The following is a 24,908-nucleotide window of genomic DNA, read 5'->3' on the forward strand; positions in this document are numbered from 1 at the left end:
TATTATTTAATAATTGCACTATAATTTTTAAAATTAAATTAAATTTTCAAGCTTAAATCTTTTGAACAAACTGACCAAACCAATACAACTTGAGTGGGTCAATTTCCACAAAAGGTTAGTCGGTTTCAGCTAACCTCCCTAACCTGACCATGTCAATTTGGTTGACCAAATAGCCTACAATCACACTAAACCAACTCATGAACACTCATAATGTCAGCTAAATTAATAGTCTTATCTCTAATAAATAACAATAGTTTAATCTCCAATAATTATTGAAAATTTATAGGAAAAATACACAATTATTGAAAAAATATATAATGAAAACTACAATAATTACAAAAATTACAAAAATACAATAATTACTAAAAATATATTAACTTAGTCAATAAATAGTATAATCTCTACTAAATATTAATCAATAACTTATAACATAAACACAATAAATACAATAAGTACAATAAATTAAAATTAAAAATTTCAACAATAGTAATTTAATCTCCAATAATTATTGAAAAATTTCTATTAAATAACTAAACAAAATATATTTATACATACTTATTGAAAATACATTTATCACAAAAGACAATAAATAATAATTTTAGTCTATATAATTATATAATAGATACAGATTAGGAGTTTAAAATTATTATTAATAAATATTATTTTTTTGAAAGTTATTTTCTCGAATTATTACTTGATATAAGTGAAATTAATTATTTACAAATATTATGTAAAAATATTAAATTATTATTAATTTCAATATTATGTTATAATTATTTTTCTACTTTTTAGATTTTTAAAATTTATTTATTTTAACTATTTAAAATCTAGTTATGTTAAATATTTTGTTATTTAAAATATTTAGTTATTTAAATACTTAAATAATATGTAAAATATTTAAGTTTTAAAATATTAATTATTTATTGAATTTAATTATCCATAAAATCATAATTTATACTATGATTACATAATTTCATTATTAAATTTGTAATTTGTTAAATTATTATTAATTTAACTACTATGTTATAATTACTTTTGTACTTTGAAGAATTTTTTAAAATTTTATTACATAATTCCGTTATTTTAACTATTTAAAATCTAGTTATGATAAATATTTAAATAATATGTAAAATATTAATTGTTTATTGAATTTAATTATCCATAAAATCATAATTTATACTATGATTACATAATTTCATTATTAAATTTGTAATATATTAAATTATTATTAATTTAACTATTATGTTATAATTACTTTTCTACTTTGAAGAAATTTTTTAAATTTATTACATAATTTCGTTATTTTAACTATTTAAAATCTAGTTATTATAAATATTTAAATAATCAATATTTAATTTTTTTTTTGTTATTTGAATTTTATTTATTTAATGCTATACATATTATTAATTATTTAAAAAACATATAAATTGATAATTTAGAAAAAAACATAATTTAAATTGCTATTACATAATTTCTTGATATATTTTGTGAAAATATAAAATTATTTTTTGTGTTTTTGATAAATATTTTAAAGTTATTTTATAATTTTGTTAGAGTATTTAAAGAATTCTTAATTTTTTTAATCCAAAATTTCTTTAGATTGATATAGATAAAAAGTAGGGGAGAGGATAAATTGGAATTAGAGATAATTTAGTAGAGAAACTCTCTACTAAATCAAAGATAGTTTTGGAGATAAATAGGAATTAGAGATAATTTTTGAGAAAGTGGGGTAGGTAGTTCAGAAGTAATTTTAGGAGAGGAGATTAATTAGGTTAATGAGAAAGTGCTTCTCATTGGTTGTTTCAAAAATGACACGAAATTAAAAAAATTAAAAATAATAAATAAATAAATAATTTCTCTCAAATGAGAGACATGCTGACATGGTAGGACCAATTTTAATATATATAAATTATTATTATTATTATTATTTAAAATTACCATATCCAAGCTAGGGTTGTTTATAAGAAGGCCCAACCTGACCAAACCGACCAACCCGGACCGACCCAACTCAAGTCGGTTGGGTTTTCATTGGTATGGGTGGGTTTCGGGTTGTGCAAATTCCTAAACCGATGATTTGGGTCGGTTTCAGTTTTCACACAAGAAAGCCGAAACCAACCCGAACTGAACCGACTTAGTTCCTAGTTCAAACATGAAGTTTCAAAGCCCATTAGGCCACCTAGTTTTTGAATGGTTGCAGGAAACTTTGGATTAGTGAATATTGATTAATGAACAACTTTTGTGATTAAATTTTCATTTAAATTTTATCATAGGAGATGGCTGAAATGATGTTTAATTTATGACTGTTTTTTAAATTAGCAAGATTTTATCACAGGGGTGAACTTAGAACCGAAATGACCCAACCCGACTCAAACCGATCAGGTCAGTTTTGCTTAACACTGGGTCAGTTTCGGTTTCTATATCAGGTAACCCGACCAAGTCGGGTCGGTTGGAAAAACCGCAGTAAACCGACCCAACCCGACCCGTGAACAACCCTAATCCAAGCATATATACATTTGCTAGTATATATAATGTTTTTATAGGTCTTAAGCATGGTGTGGCCAGTCCAGTCTCAGCCAAAGTTGGACCATGTCCATTTGGGAGGGTTTTAGGGATGGGCGAGTTGGGTCCATACAAAAATGCTAGAAGCTGATCAAGGTTTAGCTGAACGTGATGGCTATTCAGCAGGCTGGTGTTGAAACTCATTATTGATTCTACAGCCCGTTCCATCACGTTTAATTAATTCCAATTTGTTAAAAGCTGTATTTAGTACGCCACACACAGGTGCTCAACCACCACGGCTGAATCAAACCAATCAATTTATATCACTTCCAACACAAAACCAAACAGACTCTAATATTTGAGGCATGATAAGTAGTAGGGCTGTTCACGGGTCGGGTTGGGTCGCTTTACTGAGGTTTTTCCAACCAACCCGACCTGGTTGGGTTACCTGAGATGGAAACCGAAACCGACCCAGTGTTAAGCAAAATTGACTTGGTCGATTTGAGTCGGGTTGGGTCGGTTTCAACTCTAAGTTCATCCATGCCCCCCATGGCCACCTAGTTTTATGGAAATATATTTAAAACTGAAATATGTATTTTAGAAATATATATATATATATATATATATATATATATATATATATATATATATATATATATATAAACAAAAATATACATACAAATATATTAGAATATATATTTTTTGGAAATATATATCTGACATATTTCATAATATATATTTTTTAGTATAGATATTGGAATATATATTTTCAGATATTTCAACTTTTAGTTAAGTAGGAACTAAGTCGGTTCAATTCGGGTTGGTTTTCACACAAGAAAACCGAAAACCGATCCGAACCATCGGTTTATGAATTTGTACAACCCAAAACCGACCGATGTTGATAAAAACCCGCCTGACTCGAATTGGATCGATTCAGGTTGGGCCTTGTTATGAACAACCCTAATAAGTAGGGCTGCAGCGGCATCTGATTATCTAATTTGAAATCCGAATTTTATCTTATTAAGCCTAATGCAAATTCGATTTATTTAGAATTGGATCAAATATATTGATATATTCTAGTCGATTCGATATAATCTGATTCGATTCTATTTGAATAATATATATATATATATATATATACTTAAAAAATATATTATATCTATTATTGTGGTTGGTCTTAATATTTTTCACTAAATTGTCATATGTTCAAGTTTTATACAAGTAACTTTCAATTCATTTTTATTCATAAAAGATATTATTAAAGTCATTTTTAGCTAATCTTATATCCCATTATAATCCGAATTCGATTCGAATCGGCTCGTAGATATCATCCGATTCGGACTCGAATGTTAATAAATCAAATTCGGACATGCCATATCCGATTCGATATGCTAAGCCCGGCCCGGTTCATGATCAACCCCTAGTGCCAGACCTTCACTTCATTGTTGACGCTCCTGGTTCTTTAGATCCTACCATTATTTTGGGATTTTGAACAGAAACGGATCAGCCGTGGTTCATTGTCTTCCATTTCCGTCATGGAACAATCAACCTCCGACTCTGAAGTCTCCGATCGAAAGAGGGTGGTGATCATTGGGGGGGGCGTTGCTGGGGCCCTCCTCGCTAAGACCATACAATTCGATGCCGATGTAACTCTCGTCGACCCGTGAGTTCTTTCTCTCCCTCCGTCCCACTTTATCTGTGAAAGTAAATAGGACCCAAAATAATAAGTTTTTATTTCATTTTTTTGAATCTAGAAAGTAGAAACCATTTATTAGGCTATTAGCGAATGCCTGATTGGAAATTAATCTGCCACCATGCTTCAATGTGCTTGGTAATGGGATCAATGACTACATTAGAGTCCCCTTCAATCACCATTGCTTCACTTTGTATTTTATTGGTTAGAAGGATACTTTCTCTCATTGCCCATGTCTCTGGGACCAGGATGGTTGCTTTACTATTAACTGTCTGCCCACCAACGGTTTTCAAGTGAAGTTCCTTGCAAAGGCTATAGCAGGGTCACCTGTGTTTTTTAGCCGCAGCATGAAGATTTATTTTAATCTTTCTGTCTTAGGGGAAACATTTATGGGACTGGTTTATGCAATATATCCTCTTTCAGTTCTTAATTTTTCATTGGATTCATGACTTCCCGAACTCACCTTGTTAATAACAAGGAAAGGGACCAAAGGGTTTGCTTCTTATGGCAGAATACTTGTTCATTTCTGCGTGTCCATAAACCAAACAATGAACTAGTATCCTTGTATATGACTTAATGATTTTCTTTAAAAAACGGTAAGATTTTGCAACCTTTTTAATTTTTTGTGGAATCTATCCCCATTCCATTTCACTCCCCTCATCACAAGAAATCCTAACCACATATTCTCAAACCTGAATGGTCTAGGTCCATTTCCAAGAGGTTCTTGTCCTATTTATATGGGGCAATGATCAGAGGTAATCCTAGGTAAGGCCTTAGCCACAAATCCTCTCCAATGGCTCTCCCAACCCTCATTAAAAAGAAATCTATCAAGTTTCGAACAAGTTGGGTTTTCTTGGAAGTTGGACCAAGTGAAGATAACTTGTAGTAAAGGAAGCTCTCATAATTCATAAAAGTTAATGAAGTCATTGAACTTTCTCATGCTAGTCATGATGGCCTGTCTGAGATTATTTGACTTTTGACTCAGTTGTGAATCCCAAACACCAAGGGCCTTCCTATAAACCTTGAATGCCATGAAGCTCCTGCTATAAATCATTCCTCTTTGTAATTATTTGGCCCATACACATTTGTTAGCACCCATATAAAGCCATCTTCCACCATCTTGAATTTTAGGGATACAGTGAAGTTTCCTATCAGCTCCTCTATTGGTTCTACGAAATTCTCTCTCCACAAAGTTAATATTCCCCTTGAAGCTCCCCATGAGGGAGCTGAACACCATTTCACCCCTCTTACTTTCCAAATCTCTCTGACCCACCTCCTATCTAGTTCAGCTATTTTTGGTCTCTTGTAGCATTACAATATCGGGTCTTTCTCTCCTAAGCAACTCTTTATTCAGTTTCAGTCTCATTTTTCTAGCATTGCCCAAACTCCTCACATTCCAACTGATTATCCTCACTAGCCTTCATGATTTAAGCCCTCCAAACACTATCTTCCCCTCATTTAGAAGTAGTTGAAAAACAACCCTTTGAAGTATGGGACTGTGTAAGATTAGATGAAAACCAGAAAGGGCAAACAGATGAGAATGTTGGTGAAGATGAAGAGAGAGAGCTGGCGACAAGGAGAGTTAGAGGATGAGAGGTTCAAAACTGAACTCTCCCTCTAACACTCTAATACAATTTTTTTAAGTTAATTCTTGAATAATTATAAGAGAGGCCATTGGTTGGGCAAGAAATTGCAAAAACACAGTATAGAAGAGGATGGGCCCAGAATAAGGCTCATTACAGACAAGAATATAAATATAACATAGAATAACAGCCTATGGGCCATTTGGCCCATCTTCTCTACACTCCCCCTCAAGTTGAGCATAGATGTTAATCATGTCCAGCTTGCCAGTGTCATGCTGAAGCCTTGCATTGGGAATGCCCTTGGTGAGAAAATCTGCCAATTGTCCTTCAGAAGTGATGAAGGGAAGACACACTTCACCCGAAGAGACTCTTTCTCGAATAAAATGTCTATCAACCTCAATATGCTTAGTTCTATCATGTTGTACTGGGTTGTGGGCAATGTTGATGGTGGCCTGATTATCACAGTACAACAGCATCGGTATAAGCTTCAAGTTTCAGATGACCATGCTTGGTAAACAAAATTCCTTTTCCTGGAGAGCCTTTCAAATAACATAGAATTCGTTTTGCGGTTGCCATATGAGTATCTCGGGGAGCATGCATGAACTGGCTAATACAACTGATAGCATATGCAGTATCTGGCCGAGTCATGCACATGTACAAGAGTTTCCCAAGAAGTCTCTGAAAGACCCCTTTGTCTTCCAACAATGTTCCATCTGAAACAGAAAGTTTGTTACTCATATCAATAGGAGTTGCAGCTGGTCTAACACCCATCTTCCCAGTTTCAGAAAGCAAGTCAAGGACATACTTCCTTTGGGAGATAAGAATCCCATCCTTGGATCTAGCAACTTCAATGCTAAGGAAGTATCTCAACTCTCCTAGGTCTTTAATCTCAAATTCTGTACGAAGGAAAGACTTAAGAGCACGAATTCCTGAGGCATCATTACCAATCACAACAATATCATCAACGTACACAATGAGATATACTACCAAAGATCCACTTCTCTTCACAAAAAGGGTTCAGACTGTGTCTGAACATAACCGAATTCAACAAGTGCTGCTCTAAATCTCTCAAACTAGGAGACTGTTTGAGTCCATAAAGGGATTTCTTCAATTTGCATACATTTCCTTGCATATCACTTCCATACATTCTTGGAGGGAGACATATAAACCTTCTCATGTACGTCACCATTCAGAAACGCATTCTTTACATCCAACTGATAAAGGGGCCAGTCAAAGTGAGCTGCCAGAGATAAGAGAACCCTCACAGATGTCATCTTAGCAACAGGTGCAAAGGTCTCCAGATAATCAATCCCATACGTCTGTGTGTAGCCTTTTGCAATTAGTCTGGCCTTGTACCTCTCAATAGTCCCATTAGCCTGGTATTTAATGATAAAGACCCACTTGCAACCAACCAGATCCTTCCCTTTAGGCAAATCCACCACTTCCCAAGTATCATTCTTGTGTAGGGCATCCATTTCAGATTTCATGGCATCTCTCCATTTTGGAATCTCAAGAGCTTCTGACATAGACCTGGGAATAGGATTAGAAGCAACTGAAGAGAGATAAACAAAGTATGAAGGAGAAAGCAGACCATAAGAAAGGTGTTTGGAAATGCAATGTGCAGTGCACTTCCGTTTTCCTTTCCTAACAGCAATGGGAACATCAAGATCCGGGAAAGATGGTTCCAAAGGGGTTGAAACAACACCTATTGTCTCATCTGTGATTGGAAGTGCATGAGGCTCACTTGTTGTAAGGGAAATAACCTGCTCATTCCTGGATTTTTGTCTTTGATACACCTTGGGATTGTGGGTAGGACGAGGAGGTAAAGAGATAGGAGCACTAGGACAAGGAGAATGGAGTGACTGATCCTCCCTTGATTCATTTGGAGAGGACACAGGCTCATCAAGAGACTCAACTGGGACAGGGAGAGGAAGAGAAAACACTTGTGACAAACTCTCCCCCCGTGGACAATGTCCTTCCTGAGAGGAACCATAAAAAGGAGAAAGTTCATCAAAGGTAACATCTATTGATACATATCGAGTGCCAGTCTTTGGATCAAAACAACAGTAACCCTTCTGTGTGGGGGAATAACCAAGGAAGATACACTTGCGGGCATTTGGTTCAAACTTATGTCTCTGGGCACTTGGAATGTGTACATAACAGGTGCAGCCAAACACACGAAGAAGAATAGGGAAGATGTCCTTGTCTGGATGAAGAAGACTGAAGGGGGATTTAAACCCTAAAACCCTGGATGGCATACCATTTATGAGGTAGGTAACAGTGAGAACAACATCACCCCAAAATCTTGTAGGAACATGTGAGGCAAACAAAAGGCTCCTTGCAATTTCAACAATATGCCTATTTTTCCTTTCAGCAACTCCATTCTGTTAAGGGGTTCTAACACAGGAACTTTGATGAATAACCCCCATGTCAAAGAGATACGAGGATAAGTTCTTCTCAAAATATTTTTTTGCATTGTCAAATCTGAAAATTTTAATCCTGGTATCAAACTGGGTTAAAACAAATTCATACAATTGCCTCACAAGTCTCGAAACTTCATCACGAGATTTCATTAGGAATATCCAAGTGAATCGAGAAAAATCATCAATAAACAGGATGAAGTATCTATAGCCCCTCATAGAGGATAAGTGGTAAGGCCCCCACACATCAGAGTGCACAATATTAAAAGGAAAAGAAGATCTTTTATTGCTCAAAGGGTAACTGTTTCTACAATGCTTTGATAACTGACACGATTCACAATTAAGACTGAACACACTGATTCCCTTGAACAATTCAGGGAATAGATGACTTAAAGCAGAAAAAGGCAAATGACCCAAACAACAACGACTCAACATAATTCGACTGGCAGACTCTGAAGAGGTAGAACCAAAAGCACTGATCAAGGCATTGTCCAGGAGTGTCGAACAAGTATATTCCATTCGCTTCATGGCCACTCCCAATCACCTTCTGAGACTCCAGATCCTGAAAAACACAGTGGGAAGGAAAAAAATTTACACAACAATTTAATGACTTGGTTAAGCTACTTACAGATAACAAATTTGTATTTAATCTAGGTACATGAAGGTTATACAACAATTTAATGACTTGGTTAAGCTACTTACAGATAACAATTTTGTATTTAATCTAGGTACATGAAGAGTGGAATATAGGAGTAAGGAGTTTGTAGCCTTGATAGTTCCCTTGCCAGAAATAGAAGCAGGAGAGCCATCGGCTGAGGTGATTTTATCACGACCGGGAAACAAATCATATGAAACAAACAAAGTGGAAATGTTGGTCATGTGATCAGAAGCACCTGAGTCTATGATCCAAGGGGTCTTAAGATTGCCTGAGGTGGTTGCATGATTAGCAGCAGAAGCTTATACCTGAGTGAGCAAATGCAGAGGTGGTTGGACTTCCTGAAGGGTTGGAAGATAAAGATACACCTTCGAGATGACTGATCATCTTCCCAAACTTTTCATACTCAACTTTCATGGCCGCCAACTGTGCACAGGCAAACTCAACTTCAGCATCTGTACCGGTGGTTGCATTTGCACCCCATGTCTTTCTACCATCATGTTTCTTCTGGAATCGAACAGGAACAAGACCGAGATGTAATTTCCAGCACTTGTTTTGGTGTGCTTTGGCTTTTTGCAATATTCACATACAACCTCCTTCTTTCCAGAGCCATTAAGAGCTCTTACAACTCCTTTGGGTTTAACCCCCATATTTGCAAAGTGACCATTAGTGCCAACCCCTTGAACCTGTACCTGTCTTCTACTTTGTTCATTGCTGACCAAAGCATATGCTTGTGACAATGAGACACTTTCCTTAGATAAAATATTTTGTTTTGTGATGTCATACTCAGGGTTTAGTCTAGTTAGGAGCTCAAAAACCCTGTTTCTTTCAACTAATTTCCTGTAGGTTTCTGCATCATTGGAAGTATCCCAAGTCATAGCCTCTATCAGATCAATTTCTTGCCACAGAGATTTCAAGGTTGAGAAGTATACCACAAGGGATTTCTCCCCATGTCTTAAATTCTTCACATCACTCCTCAGTTTATAGGCTCTGGCTACATTTAGTTTCTGGGAGTAGGTTTCTGCGACACTATCCCATATTTCCTTAGCTGAGTTCATCCATAGATAATGCTGACTAATCTGTGGCTGCATTGAATTCACGAGCCACCCAATAATGGTGTAATTCTCTTGCATCCATTTCTCATAAGAGGGATCATCCTTTGGGGGAGCCTTCTTACTCTCGGAGATAAACCCCCACTTTCCTCTACTACAAATATAAATTTTCACAGATTGTGACCATTCCAGATAGTTGGTTCCATCCAGTTTAACTGTGGTAACAATCAACAATGAATCAGCTGGGGTTCCCAAAGCATGTCCATATTCAGCAACACCCTTACTCTCAATATCTGAGGAGTCCATCATGTAAAAGCTTCAATTAGGGTTTCGGTCAACTTCCACTAGTGTACTGATTGTTGATGAACTTAGATTGAGTTAAATCGGCAACAAACACATCAACTCACAAGGCCAGTTCAGACCTGACAGTCGTGAGAACCAAGCTCGGTGGCAACTCTTCCAAGAAGAAGAAGGCTTGATTTAGCCTTCAAGAGATAACCAACAGACCTCCAAACACTGTGTACCCGATTGGAGTACCTTTCTAGTTAGGGATTCTAGGTTCCCAACAATAAGTGCCCTAAAGAGAGCAAGAACACAGTCCACAGTACTTAAGAGGCCTTTTTACGAACACTATGTATGCAGCAGTAAACACCCCACTGTCACCTAGTAAGAACCACTTCAGGAGCAGTCCGTATAGGTCCAAGAAGCAACTGAACTGAAGTAGAGACTCGTACCACTGAGTCCAAACAAGCTTCGGCCACTTGACAGTCCAACAAGATGAGAAACCAACCCGGAAATCTCTGAGTTAAATCAGGTCACCAACAGCCAAACAGCTGAACAGATTTAGAGGGTTTCGAACTCTTTAACAGCCCCCCCCCCCCCAAATCAGAAATATAACCCAATAATAACTGAAGCAACTTACAGTTTTATCAATCTCTGATTTGAGCTTCAAATCAGGCCGAACAGTCTTCTCTGATTCTTCCTGGTCACCGAACTATTCTCCAAGCGATTAGAGTCTTGGGCACCCTCCAATGACCTCCAAGAATCAGGCGAATGAGTCTAAACTTCCAGCCCTAGAACACCCTCATGCAGTCGGCTGGACTATACCCACATGAGAGCCACGCAAAGCTTAGGCCTGCTCTGATACCAAGTTGAAAAACAGCCCTTCGAAGTATGGGACTGTGTAAGATTAGATGAAAACCAGAAAAAGGCAAACAGATGGGAAGGTTGGTGAAGATGAAGAGAGAGAGCTGGCGGCAAGGAGAGTTAGAGGTTGAGAGGTTCAAAGCTGAACTCTCCCTCTAACACTCTAATACAATTTTATTAAGTTAATTCTTGAGTAATTACAAGAGAGGCCCTTGGTTGGGCAAGAAATTACAAAAACACAGTATAGAAGATGATGGGCCCAGAATAAGGCCCATTACAGACAAGAATATAAATATAGCATAGAATAACAGCCTATGGGCCATTCGGCCCATCTTCTCTATAGAAGCCTTTTTCCTTTCCCCTCTTCCAATGAATTTGATATTCCCTTCAATGTCCAAAATTAGTCTCTCTACTTCAAATTTCTTCTTCTTTTTTCTATCTTTATTACCCATTAACTTCCTAGACAGCCCTTTATTTCTTGTTTCCTTTCCCAATCTGTTGGGGCTTGTATCTGATTTAGGTTTTTTTGGGGTCTCCTCTATCATTTCCTCTTTCTGTTTATATTCCTCCAATAGTGTACAAATCTGCTCCCAAATTTGTTCCAGTTCCTCCTGTTTCCTTTCTACTAAACAATCCCTCTTTTTAGTTCGACTTCCAACACTAACATTCATCACTCCCTTGCTGCCACTTGGTTGGTCTGGTCTGGTTGAGATTCCAGGATATCTGTTACAGGCACAAAACCCAGATTAGTATCTAAAAACAAATGGACAGGCTTACCTGAAGGTAGCAGAGGTGATTGCAATGGGACCAGATGTTGGGTATCAACTCTTGAAGGCAAGACCAGAACCATTCCTTGTTCTTGACTCAGCTGTGTAGGTGAACTAGGTTCAACCAAGACTTTTTCACCCCCTATAGTCAAAGATGCCTCACTAGTCTTTCCCTCTACGTGAATCCTTAGGTAAGGCGCGAGATCTTATTTTTGTCTCTCTGGCCCGATGTCTTGAATAGGCTGTGCAAATGGAGTAGACTTGTTTATTGGCGGAAATGTAATCTGTTGAACCTCTTCAAGTGTTTCCAACACCATCTGTGTTTTTTGTACGGAAATCCTGGATTGGAAGATGTTTGTTCGCCGCTGTTGAGACTCAGATTTCTCTGTTTTTTTTCATTGCCAAAATCTTGCGGATCCATTTCCTCCTCTGGAAATAAATGTTCAGTGTTTATGCTTCCCTCCTACAAGATCTTTTTTGGTTTTTGGAGGTCAATACTTCCCAGACTGATGGTTTCTCCAGATTTTGAATCCTACTCAGAAAACTCTTCGCCATCTGTCAGCCTGTCCAAAACTAAGTCATGTAACTCACTGCACTTCACACACCTCGGATTATGGCGATCCTATGCAGATCGAACCAGCTTCTTCAATGGGATCCATTATAAGGAGCTGGACACCTTTACAGAACTATTTGAGCGAAAGGATGAGCTCGAGGAAGATGATGGTAGACCTTGTTTGCTGTCTACCTGAGGTTCTCCCCCTGTCACGTGTTCCTTTAAGTCCTCACACGCCAACTTAATTCCTGGGTCAATTGATTTTGGCCCACTTGACTTAGATTTGGGCCTACTGGGCCCAGGGTTAGAAGTTGAATTTGAATTTGGACCTGCTGGGTCAGCCACCATAAAGTTTCTTGATTCTAACAAGACCCCAGCCTGACCTGATGGTTTACCTCCCCCAATTTGTGGTTCAATCTGTATTGTCACCGAGCCCTTCCCCTCACTTAAGCCATTCAAGATATTTTGCTTGGTGCCACAAGCAACTACCTGAGCAAAGGTCCTGCTAGTTGTCATTACCCTTACCTTGTATCACACGTCTCCTATTAATCTCCCGACCAAATCTTTTGGGCTGCAAAAAGGTTGTGTTTCCATTTTGGTGAAATTTCCCTGTTTCTTCTTTTTAACCAACTCCAATTTGCCACGTAACTTCATTTCCTCCACCTTTTCATCTTCCTCTTTTCTGGCCTCTCTCCAAAGGGTAGCTTCAATGGAGGACACTAATCAAACTGGTAAAAACAATTCATCCACAGCTACAGTCACCTTCCTCGGTATATCTTCTGGTTTTACTCTACCCAGTAGAATGGCTGCACTTTGCAGGTCTCCCCAAAATACACCATCAAGGCGAGCTCTAGCTGCTCCACACAGCAAAGCAATTGAGTTTTCTATCTCTTGATTCCAGAGATGGAATGGCAGCCCAATCACTCGAACACTAATATTATCTTCCACTGAGAATACTTTTGAATTTGAAGATGAAGACCATTTAAAGACTGAGAAAGTCCCTAGAGCATCTTGGATACATAAAGCTTTAACATTTACCTGGTTTTCAAGAGGGTTTAGAACTGCCTCAGCAAGATTGAATGGAATTAAAATAAAGGTGCTCCTTAGCTCTAGTTTGAACTTCAATAGTTCTGCAACTTCCCACCAATCTGTCACCACTCACCAACCCTCCAGCATCAACCACTAGCATTCTTTCCCATTTTCCTGTTGTCTCATCTGCTACAAGGAAGAATCCCTCCTATTGTTTGCCATGGCCAAAAAGTTCTTTTTTGGTTCCTCTTCCTTACACAGGATCTGGATGCTAACTTCTGGTCTTTGTCCACATTCATCAATTTCCAACAACTATTTTTTCTCCAACTCCCTTCTATAGTTCTATTTAGGAAGTTTGTTAGTATACCAGCTACCCCTATCCATCCTTGACCATTCTTCTCGAGGGAAACAAACCATTTGCTTCCTTCCTTTAGAGAAATATTCAGTAAGAGATATGAATGCACCTTTTGCATTCCTCTTGTTCTCCATCACATAGCTCCTACCTGTCTTTGAGACGTTTTCTTTCCATTTTATCTGTTTCCCTTTAGTTGCTAGATCAAAGACAAACTCTTTCACCCAGTCAATCATCTTTGAGCCTTCCACAAGAATTGTGGCCATCTTCTGTTCTCTTATTTTTAGACCGAGTCTTCCTTTGATCCATATTTCGTCGAGCTACCCTTACAACACCTTGGAAGGCTATAGATGGTATTCTCCCTTGCTTCCTCAAGTTTATTAGGTATGATGCTTGTTCTGGTGATTCTATTTGGTTATGGGAGGATGTTTGGGTGGGTATTCAACCCCTTAAAGATCGATTCCCCTCGCTTTACTCTCTCTCCCTTCACAAAATGAGCCAATTGCAAATTTTCTCCCGAACCCGTTTACTCCCATGTCTTTAAATTGGGATTTTGGATTTCGTAGGGGATTAAGGGATGGTGAGTTGATTTGTGTCACTGAGCTACTTCACTTGAGTCAGTTTGTTTGGATCCCACATCTTCTAATCAAAGAGTTTGGACTCCTCTTCCAAAAGGTACCTTTACTTGTTCTTTTTTTCTAAAATCCCTCAGTTCCAACCCCATTTCCCAAGGGTTCCCCTTCAAAGAAGTTTGGGCGTGACCTATTCCTCCAAAAATTGCTGTATTCTGTTGGGAAGTCTACTATGGGAAAACCAATACTTTGGAAAATTTGCAGAAAAAGTGACCCTTTCTTTGTCTCTCCTCGAACTGGTGTTCCTTGTGTAAGGCCCAGAATGAGGATTGTTTCCATTTGCTGATCTCCTGTTCCTTTGCTACACCCTTATGGAGTTGGAGCTTTAGTTTATTTGGAGGTAGGTGGTCTCCGCCATCCGATTTGAGTTTGTTATTTAACCCATCTTTTTTTGTATACCACACTAGAAGAGGCAAGTTCATGTGGAAATGTATCAAGGCAGCCACCTTATGGACTTTCTGGGAGGAAAGGAATGCAAGAGTCTTCTTAGAGAAGGAAAGAAGCTTAGATGAAGTGAAGGACTGTAACAAGAGCAATACATTGGCTAAAAATCTTGGATATATTTGCTGATTTCTCTTTTGATGACTTGTGGAAGAATTGGTTAGTAATAGCTAATACTTTTACAAAGAAGAATAGAAGTTTGTTAGAATGGGATCCGCCTCCAGAAGGTGTCATCAAGTTAAATTTTGATGGAAACATCCAAGGTAACCATGGGCCTTCAGGTATAGGGGGTGTCCTGAGGAATAAGGATAGTAACATCGTCTCCTTATTCTTAGGGCAAGTGGGAGTGGGGGACTCTACAAGGGCAGAAATACTAGCTGCAGTACAAGGAATTCAGATCACTAACCAGCTTGGGGTGGAACATCGCCTAGTTGAAGGGGACTTTCAAGTGGTAACAAGGTGGCTTCTAAACCCGGATGCTACCGTTTGGGGCTACAAAGACCTCATCAAAAAAGTAAAGTGGTTAACTAGTAATATGAGAGTTGAGGTAAAATGGGTAAGCATGCCATCTAATAATACTATGGCTGATTCTTTGGCCAAACAGGGGGGTTTTCAGGGAGGATCTTTTTTGTGCTACATTGTAACTTGTTATAATATATTGGAAAGTTGTACTTAACTAGCTTGGAGAGGTTGTATCTCGTGCCTCTCCTTGGGGACATTGTACTATCTATAATTGCTGATTAATAAATTTCTTTCAATTATAAAAAAAAAGAGTTGATAAAGTAGAAATTAAATATTGTTTATATGAAAATAAATATCTTCAAAGCATATGCTCTTATAGTATTTCTAGAAACTTTTTTAAATTGTGGAATCATTGATGGTCGTAGAATTTTTTTCTAGTTCTTGCCTCATTTTTCCTGTGAATATTGAAAGTTACCAAAAAACCCATTCTCAATTTGTGTTTGGTTTTCATTATTATTTTTTCTTAAATGATTGGCCATGTGTTTGGCCAAATGGCTGGTACTACTATGACTAAAATCACTTCTACATTTCATGTAAACTGGTCTTTTTCCCTTTCCCTCAACCTCTTCTATATTAAACATATCCCAAACATCACTTATCCTTTTCTTGCCACCCCTAGTAGTAGTAGTAGGAGTGGCTTGTTCAATAGTATTACCACTGACACATACATCGGTGTGCTATCGTACTGTGACTGGATATCAGCCATGTTGTAGTGAAAGGGATTTTGAGAATGAAGTTAGTTACCACTTACCAAGTGATAATTTTGAGAATGAAGTAATTACCACTTACCGAGTGGTAATTTTGAGAATGAAGTTAAAATATCATCCATATTTTAAATTTTAAAAAATTTAAAATATTAAAGCCCTAAAAATGCAGTTAATTACCACTTACCGAGTCTTCTGGTCCGGTATCCCAACTTAATTTCAATTAATGAAGCTTTTGAGCCTCCCAAATTGATACTTGAGACACTTGAGTAAGCTCTATCCTTGTTGAAACTTGAACAAAGTTGATAATTAGGGACTAGGGAGGAAGAGACTAAGAGAGTATGAGAGTGTATGAGAGAGTATGTGAGTATATGAGAGTATGAGAATTGGTATCATGAGAATGAGGGAGGGTAAGGGTATTTATAGGAGTGGAAATAATTTAATTTAACTAAAATACCCATAAAACCAATCGTTTTATAGTTATTGGGAGGGGTATTTTGGTATTTCATAAAGTTAATTATCACTTTATTAAGATGCCCCCTAAAGTAGCTGTTGGGGGGCATTTGTCATTTTTTGCCCAAGGCAAAATACATAAATACCCCCCAAACTAGCTGTTAATAGCTGTTGGGGGTATTTCTGTAAAAAACACCCAAAAAGTAGAATATAGTCATTTGGGGGGGTGTCCCAATGGCTATAATATTTTGGTGGGATGGCAAGGGGGTCCAAACAACTATATTATTTTTGTGGGCTGGCATGTGTTTTAGCTTCGTGATGTTGAGCCATGGACCATGCTAGCATGGTCCTATTTTAGAGGTGTGCCATGCCAATTCGTAGGCCTCAAAACCCCAGGCCCAACACGGCTCGAGCCATGCCAAACTGTACTAGCTTGCGGGCAGCATGACCCACTTTATAACTCTAGCTCATGGGTTGTTAGAAGTGCTATGGTTGAGATATTTGCTTGAGGATTAGTTATGATATGTCATTAATATTGTATTGTGATAATCGGGCTGCCATTAACATTGCACACAATTCAACTCAGAATGATAGAACAAAACACATTAAGGCGGAGTGGCACTTTATCAGGGAGAGGGTTGCATATCAGGAGGTTTGTTTTTCATATGTTGCATTTGGCATGTAGTTGGCTGACATTTTTATCAAAGCAGCTAAAGTCAAGGTAGAGACAGATTTATGCAAGTTGGCAATGACAAATATCTATTCCCAACTTGAGGGGGGGGGGAGTGTAGAGATGCAATTTATTATCATTTATTCTGTCCATATATTCTGTTTTATATTGTTTTTATGTTGCTGTTTTTATAATTTATTATTTTATTAGGGTGGTACGGTATTTTGGTCATTGTACATCTTTTATAAGATCCTCATATAAATACAATTGTTTGGGGCGGTAGTCCTATTCTTTTCTGCTCCCTTTTCTCCCATTTCTCCTCTCTTCTTTACTTTTATTTAGGGGTGCAAATGGATTGGATCATGATCTGATCCAAAGTCCGATCCTATTTTATTGGATTCAGATATCCTCATATCGGATTTTTGGATCAGATCGGATTCAGATCACCTCTATCCGTTTTGATAATATAATATAGTCATTTATTTATTTATAAATATGTTATCTATATTGCTTTTTTGTAAATTGTTTATATTATTTATTTTTTTATAAAAACATGTGTATATATATGATGAAAATAGTTGAAAAAATGTTTTATTTTTTGTTTTTCTTGATTTAAATTGGTATATTTCCTTTTTCTTTTAATAATATATTAATTTTTAAAAAATTAAATCGGATTGGATAATAGTCGGATATCCTACACCCTTATCGGATTCGAATCCGAATAAATATTTGCGAGAATCGGTGACAGTTCACCAGATCGGATTTGGATATACCCTGATTCGAATCCGATCCAATCCGTTTGCATCCCTACTTTTATTCTATCATTCTTTTCCTATTTTCTTTTCTATTTTATTTTTTGGTCTTAACTGAGATCTTTTGACTGACTGCTCGACCAGTCACTCTAGTTGGTGGAAATTCATATTAGCCCAGACTACCTGATACCTAGGGCATTTCTTAGATGGACCTTTAACCGGATTTCATACTTATTTGGTGAAGCTGAAATATCACACTGATTACTCTTATTTAGAGGATGGAGAAAAATAATAGCATACAGTAATAAGTCACAGCAATTAGAAGGTTAGGGTCATTCTGTTAATTTCTTTTTCCATCCTGACACATGTAAAATACAGTCTCCATCTAATTGAAGTTTGTTTTTGTGGATGGTCTAGAACTAGGATGTAAATGGTTAGATTCCCCTTTCCCCCACCTTTATTGGTTGCCACTTCAGTTTAGAATTGCCTTAATATAATGCCTTTAATGTTGTATGCACCATCTTTATAATTGGTTAATGAAATTTCCTTTTATCCTTCAAATAAAAAACTTATATTTTATGCTGTTTTTGGGTGCTTAATCAAAAATGAAAAACAACATAGGAAGGAGTATTTTGAGATCCCATGGACAAACTTGAGAGCAATGGTGGAGCCGTTGACTGCAGAGAGATCAGTGATCAACCACAGTGAGTACCTTACAAATGGACGTGTCATTATATCTCGTGCTATTAACATCACAGAAACTGAAGTATTGACTGAGGAGGGTAGCTCAATTACATATGATTATCTTGTTATAGCTACTGGACATGACGACCTTGTTCCCAAAACCAAAATGGAGAGGCTCGAAGAGCATAATTCAGGTATGTACGCATATCAGTGGGTTCAAAATTGAAAATTAAAAATTACACTTTCAACTCTTTGTTGCTAATAAACATAATAGCTATAAAATTGACAAATCTGCTTGAGGTAAGTAGACTAATTTAGATGGTAGTTACCATCTGTTTATTTGTATTATTTGGCTGGCTTATGGGAAACAATTTGTTCTGTTGAATATCCAATGCTATTATTACCAAACTGGTGCAATATTTGCCCTATTTATCTAATCTGAGGCAGTATTAATTACTAAAATCCATGATTAGATAACTTGACTTTGACTCACCCAAGTCACTGCTTTAAGGCAATTTTCAGATATGGTTTGGTTGGATGATTTGGTCAGGCATGGCAAATGAGAACACTTTTTTGAGTACACCATGTTCATAGTTTATTTAAGAAACTGGGTTGAGGAATATTTGGATCCCAAGTCTCAGTGGTACAGCATGGTTGGTTATTCACAAATGAACCTTTAATTTTGTAGATGCACATAATTTCATATTTGAAATTGAAATGAGTGCTTCCTTATGGATTCAGAATCTAGGGGTGCTTATGTCATTTAGTAAGCCTATTTTATCCATGTGGCCTATATCATCTATTTTTATTTTTAGTGATTGTTGCATTTTTTATTGAATCTGGCTTTGTTTATATCCTCTCGATCATCAAACAAGACCTACTATTACATGTCACCCATATATTGGTAACAAAGAACCACAAACTAGATTCCTGTTTGTTTGGAATAATAATTATTTTCTTCTCCTTGAAATCAATATATGGTGGCTTTCTGCATTACTTTTGGTTGTCTAGATCTATGAGGGAATAACCAACTGTTTGAGGATTTGAATGTACATTGTTGATCTTCATTGAGTTCTCCATAGTCTGCAAAATACCAATAAAACCATCTCCCTCTCATCTCCAATTAAAATGAATAGTGCTAACTTAGATACCTTGGATATATATTAAACATATAATAAAAACCATGACTTGAACATTAGGCAGTATCATTCTTTTGAGGTTGGACTGGTCAATTCTGAGTTTGTAGTTTCTTGGCCCCATGTGAGAACACCAACTCTTTACTTATTTAGTTTAAAAAATGATGCTTTTCCTAAAGGAGTTATTCAATATTTTATATTACTCCAGTCTCTTTGAATTGCAGAGAATAAAAAAATACAAGCTGCCAATTCCATTTTAATTATTGGAGGGGGCCCTACTGGAGTTGAACTTGCTGGAGAGATTGCTACAGATTTCCCTGGTAAGAAGGTGACTCTGGTCCACAGTGGTTCAAGGTTGTTACAATTCATTGGACCAAGAGCTTCTACCAAGACACTAAAATGGTTGACTTCAAAGAATGTTGAAGTGATATTGGAGGAGTCAGTTACCTTCAACACCGAATCAGATGGAAAACAGGTATATCAATTGTCCAATGGAAAAACCATTGATGCTGATTCCCACTTCCTGTGTATTGGTAGATCCACAAGTTCATCTTGGCTGAAGAAAACCATTCTGAATGGTAGCTTGAATACTATTGGAAAATTGATGGTTGATGAATACTTAAGAGTGAAAGGCCGGAAGAACATCTTTGCGATTGGAGATATTACTGGCATTTTGGTGAGTGAAATTTGTATTGTCCATTTTACTTGGTTTCCAAAGATGACTTGATAGGGTGTAAACCTGTAACTGTAATTGAGATAAATATTGTCCACGTCATTTTTAACATACTTGGTATGAATATTTGTATCCAAATTAACAAGAAAATGCACGTTTTGTAGGATTAAAATATCACACCCTTTAGATTTCTTTGAGATGAACAGTGAACTATTGTCCTGTTGATTAGTAACTCTAGTAGAAAAGCCATTTTAACTGAATACATCCCAAGTCTTAGTGTTTGGTTTATCTTTTTCTTTCTTGAAAGGTAACCAATACTTACATATTTATGTTATGCACCATATAGGGCCAAATACTCACCCGTCTGAAATGTCTAACATGCATATTCCATCCATCTACACATAATCCTACTTCTATCCATGCCAAAGCAATGTCCAGAATTTTTTTTCACTTTTCACTTTATGTAATTAAGGAATTGTTTGGATGTAAATAATGGCAAAGAATTATGCAAGGGGACATCAATACTTATGTCCTCTGCTATACTTATATTTTTATTATTACAGGAGTCATGTAGCTAAAGCCATATAATTGGGGACAAGGCTCTGTTGAGTTGAATAAAGTATTATTATACTGTTTGTGTCTGTACCTTTGAAAAGGAGTCATATACTTTCCGAATATAGGTAGTCAATATCATCAATTTTGTTTTTTTTATTGTAAGGTTCATGGAGTGGCACTTAACAAAAGCTCAATTGATAATTTGTAGGCCAAAAGAAGTACATGAAGCATTTTTTTATTAGCAGGGATATGCATGCTGTAATAAAATATCAGACCAATAACTGAGCACAACAAAAGAAATGACGAAGTATTAGAAGAAGGAACAACATGAGAAGAGAGAATTGGTTGAGAGAAAAGACACTTCTCCCACCTGCAGCCAACTTCTTTATATATAAGAAACTAATTAGAAATAAATTTTAGACTGCCTCTACTCGAATTGTAAGTTCACAAAACTTCCACATAGTGCTAGTATTGTTCACTGGGGAATATGTCAATTCCAGTAAAATTTCATCACTACCCATTGAAATGGAAATATGTCATGGAAATATTAGAAAATTTGGGGACATTTCAAACCATGTAGTTGATCTGTTCACCGAAGGCTTAAGGCACACTAGGATGGATTATATTTGTAACAAACTGGAACTCTATGATATATATGTTCCAACTTGAGGGGGAGTGTCAAAGTATTTTTTGTAAGGGTAGAACAGTCTTTTACATTTATTATTATCCTTAATCCTTGTAAGTGTTACTTAAGCTGGGGCATAAATGTAATTTTCTCTTCAGTTAAGAAGTTATATAAAATATGGGTCTACAGCTAGGTAGATACAATTGAATCTCTCCCTGTTGAAAACCCTTGTTTTCTTCACTCTTCTTCTCTTCTTCCAACTGAAACTTCTTGTTTTTTATATCATGCTATCCTTAACCTAATAGCGTTCCATGTCTGGTTACAACCATCAACCAGCACTAGCATTCCACTTCAACAGTTCCAGTCATCATTCTTCTAACTGTGTGGTACTATTCACCATAACTCCAATCAATTAGTTGTATGCACCAGAAAACCTTCACAAACCTTCAAATCTTCTGCTACAACCAGCCACCATGTCCCTCTTTGAACTGCCAATTAGAGGGAATTACACTACAACCACACAACACACAACCACAAAAACTTAAGTAGTCATAGCTGATAGCCATAAGTAGACTAACAGGCACAAATTCACAGACCTGAAGGTTTATGTTGAAGAGTGGATTCAGATTTGTGAGATTGCAGGTCTAATAAGAGAAAAGGAGAACTAAGTGAAAAAATGATTGCCTAAACTATTGCTCTGATATCAATGAATAAAATATAAGAACAATAATTGAAACAGCAGAAGAAATAAGAAACATTAGAACAGAGATGAGAGGAGAGAGTCAATAGGGAGAAAAATCACATCTCCTACTTGCAGCTGACTTCTATTTATTAAAAAAATCTAATTACAAATAAATTTACTAGAGTGCCCTTTAAGTGACTCAAGTAAATATTACAAAACTAAGCTGCTGCCTGCTATTTCTTTATTTCTAACATTTGAAATAATATAATGAAGAGATGAACAAAAAAAATAGAAATTACAGTGTTATATGAATAAATCCAATTATAAGGCTAACCCACAAGTATTACAAGTCGTTAGAAAAGCTATGAACTTTATTACAGGTAAAAAGTTGCCTGCACATCAAGTCTTTGCATTTATTAGAAACATAAATGACAATTACCTTCTGTAGTCTAAGATGGAAATATTCTAGAATATTTCATTTCTCATATTTCTTGGTAATTCTAATATTAATAAATCCATATCATTACTGATAGATAAAAAATACAGGAAATCAAACAGGGGTACTTGGCTCAGAGGCATGCTTTACTTGCTGCCAGGAACTTGAAGATGTTGATGACTGAAGGCGATGAAAGCAAGATGGCAACTTATAAACCAGGTTCATCAATTGCAATTGTTTCACTGGGGAGGAGAGATGCTGTTGCACAACTCCCCTTCATAACAGCGATAGGGCGAATGCCTGGCTTGATTAAGTCAAGGGATTTATTTGTAGGGAAGACAAGGAAGCAACTGGGTCTTGAACCTAATCCTCAAAGTAATTAGTGGATGTATAGGATTATGAACAAAAAGAAATTAGTGCATGTTGTATAATAATATTCTTTTTTCTCCCATTTTCCTTCACTCGTTTTCTTTTTTAGTTATTCTTACTAGACCTTGTTATATGATATTTGCAAATGATACTATTTTGTTTTTGCACAGTTGCACAGACAACCTGGTACAAAGGATTTTGCAAATGATAGCTTGGATAGTATACCTTCACACGCTCAAGATCTTATTAGAGCAGATGGTTGCGGTCTTCCTTTTCTTAGAGTTTGTTAGTTTTTAGGTTCCGCCGGACAGCCTTTGTTATGATATGAGCCGATGGTCCTTTGTATAGATCTTCTGAGGGGTAAGGTTTTTACGTCCCCCCCTCTTAGGTTTCTTTTGCTCAATATTAATAAAATCTATGGGCCACTCCTCCACTGAGAGTAAATTTTCGGGGCTTAAAAAAATCACTATGGAACTACTTTCAAATTAAAAAAAAAAAACAGAAAAACTTTGGAACTGAACTACACAACAGTCTAACCGGTGAGTTTCATCTCCATAATTAGCTTTTTCTAAACAGAAATCATATTCAGTGTTGATTCCTTTTTCACTTAGCATCTTTCTTTGCAGACTAGGGAGGTAAGACCAAATTTAATCACTTCCTTGATCATAATTATTCTATTTTCCTATCTTTCTTAGAAATACTACCATACTATTGTCTGATCGCAAAAGATGTAAGAAACCTATGCATACGAGATGGTTCAGGTGCCACAATATATGGCTATGGGCAATTTAGAGAGGGACATTACTATTGATCAATCCTCCTGGTCTGGAACTATGTTTAATGGCTAAAAGCTATCAGTTCCATTGCTCAAAGTATTAAGGTGATTCAACATGCATCCACCGACAATGGGGCTCTGCTAATAGATGTTGATATATTAAACCCTAACTTTAATTAGGTAGAGGGATGGTTACCTTAAATTTTATTAACTATTATCAAAAGAAGATACCATAGAACAGGGAGGACGTAATCTACTTTACCCCAGACGCATACATGGAAGCACTCTTCGTCTCTTCCTCACCATCTCAATCCAACCCCATACCAGGCTTAAAAATAACCAACCAAACCAATGATATAGAAAAGGTAAATACCATTAACCTAAGGCTGTGTTTGGTTTGAAAAATAAGTAAGGGAAAGAAGGGGAAGGTATTAGGGAATTCTATACAGACCAAACACAGACCAAGTATAAAACAGAAAGTCTATCATCTTCACAAAACGGTTGCTGTAGACCACAAGGAACACTATTCATGGAGTCAAAAGTCTAAAAACTCTCCTCATCTATGCTCTTATTAGCCATGAAGTCTGAATACCCATTTCCTTCTCTTAGGCTAAGTTTGGTTTGATGGAAAAAGTGGGGGAAAGAAAGGAAAGCGAGGGAAACCCATACAAGCTTTGTAAGGGTTTTCCTACCTTTCCTTTCATTTCCCTACTTTTTCCTTGAAACTGAACACAGCCTTAGAATATGATGAAAAGAAAGCTTCATATTTGTACTCTTCTTGATTTCTCACAAAATGTAGGTGAGCTGCTAAGGACAAGCAAGCTAACCAAGCAAAAATGTGAGCAAGGCATTTGTTATCACTCTCAATTTCCACATCTCTTATTCCTTGGGTATAGCAAAGATTAATGCCATAGAGGTTTTGAAAAGCAAAGCAGAAGGCACCAATACTATTTCTCTCACTCCATCTCCACCACTTTTACCCGAATTACCCCTACAAGCTCTATCAACATTCAACTTATAAAAGGGAATTCCTTTTCCCTACCTTTTCCT

The 24,908-nt window shown here is 36.6% G+C and overlaps 1 protein-coding gene across 2 annotated transcripts; it reads left to right on the forward strand.

Annotated features, from left to right (window-relative positions):
- The first annotated feature begins 3,942 nt into the window (after positions 1–3,942).
- LOC148847591 (uncharacterized) lies at positions 3,943–23,546 on the forward strand. 2 transcript variants are annotated; one of them, XM_088947967.1, is made up of 6 exons: positions 3,943–4,162; positions 18,545–18,627; positions 18,739–18,801; positions 19,968–20,419; positions 22,825–23,089; positions 23,254–23,546. In XM_088947967.1, the coding sequence occupies exons 1-6, from the start codon at positions 4,035–4,037 to the stop codon at positions 23,289–23,291; spliced, it is 1,029 nt and encodes a 342-aa protein (XP_088804093.1). In that variant the 5' UTR covers positions 3,943–4,034; the 3' UTR covers positions 23,292–23,546. The 2 variants fall into 2 exon arrangements, with proteins under 2 accessions (XP_088804093.1, XP_088804092.1); XM_088947966.1 differs by having other exon boundaries at positions 3,946–4,162; positions 18,545–18,801.
- Positions 23,547–24,908: the final 1,362 nt, after the last annotated feature.

The sequence above is a fragment of the Nelumbo lutea genome, chromosome 6, assembly GCF_056320005.1.
Source record: "Nelumbo lutea isolate HS-2025 chromosome 6, American lotus-T2T, whole genome shotgun sequence".
Taxonomy (NCBI): Eukaryota; Viridiplantae; Streptophyta; class Magnoliopsida; order Proteales; family Nelumbonaceae; genus Nelumbo; species Nelumbo lutea.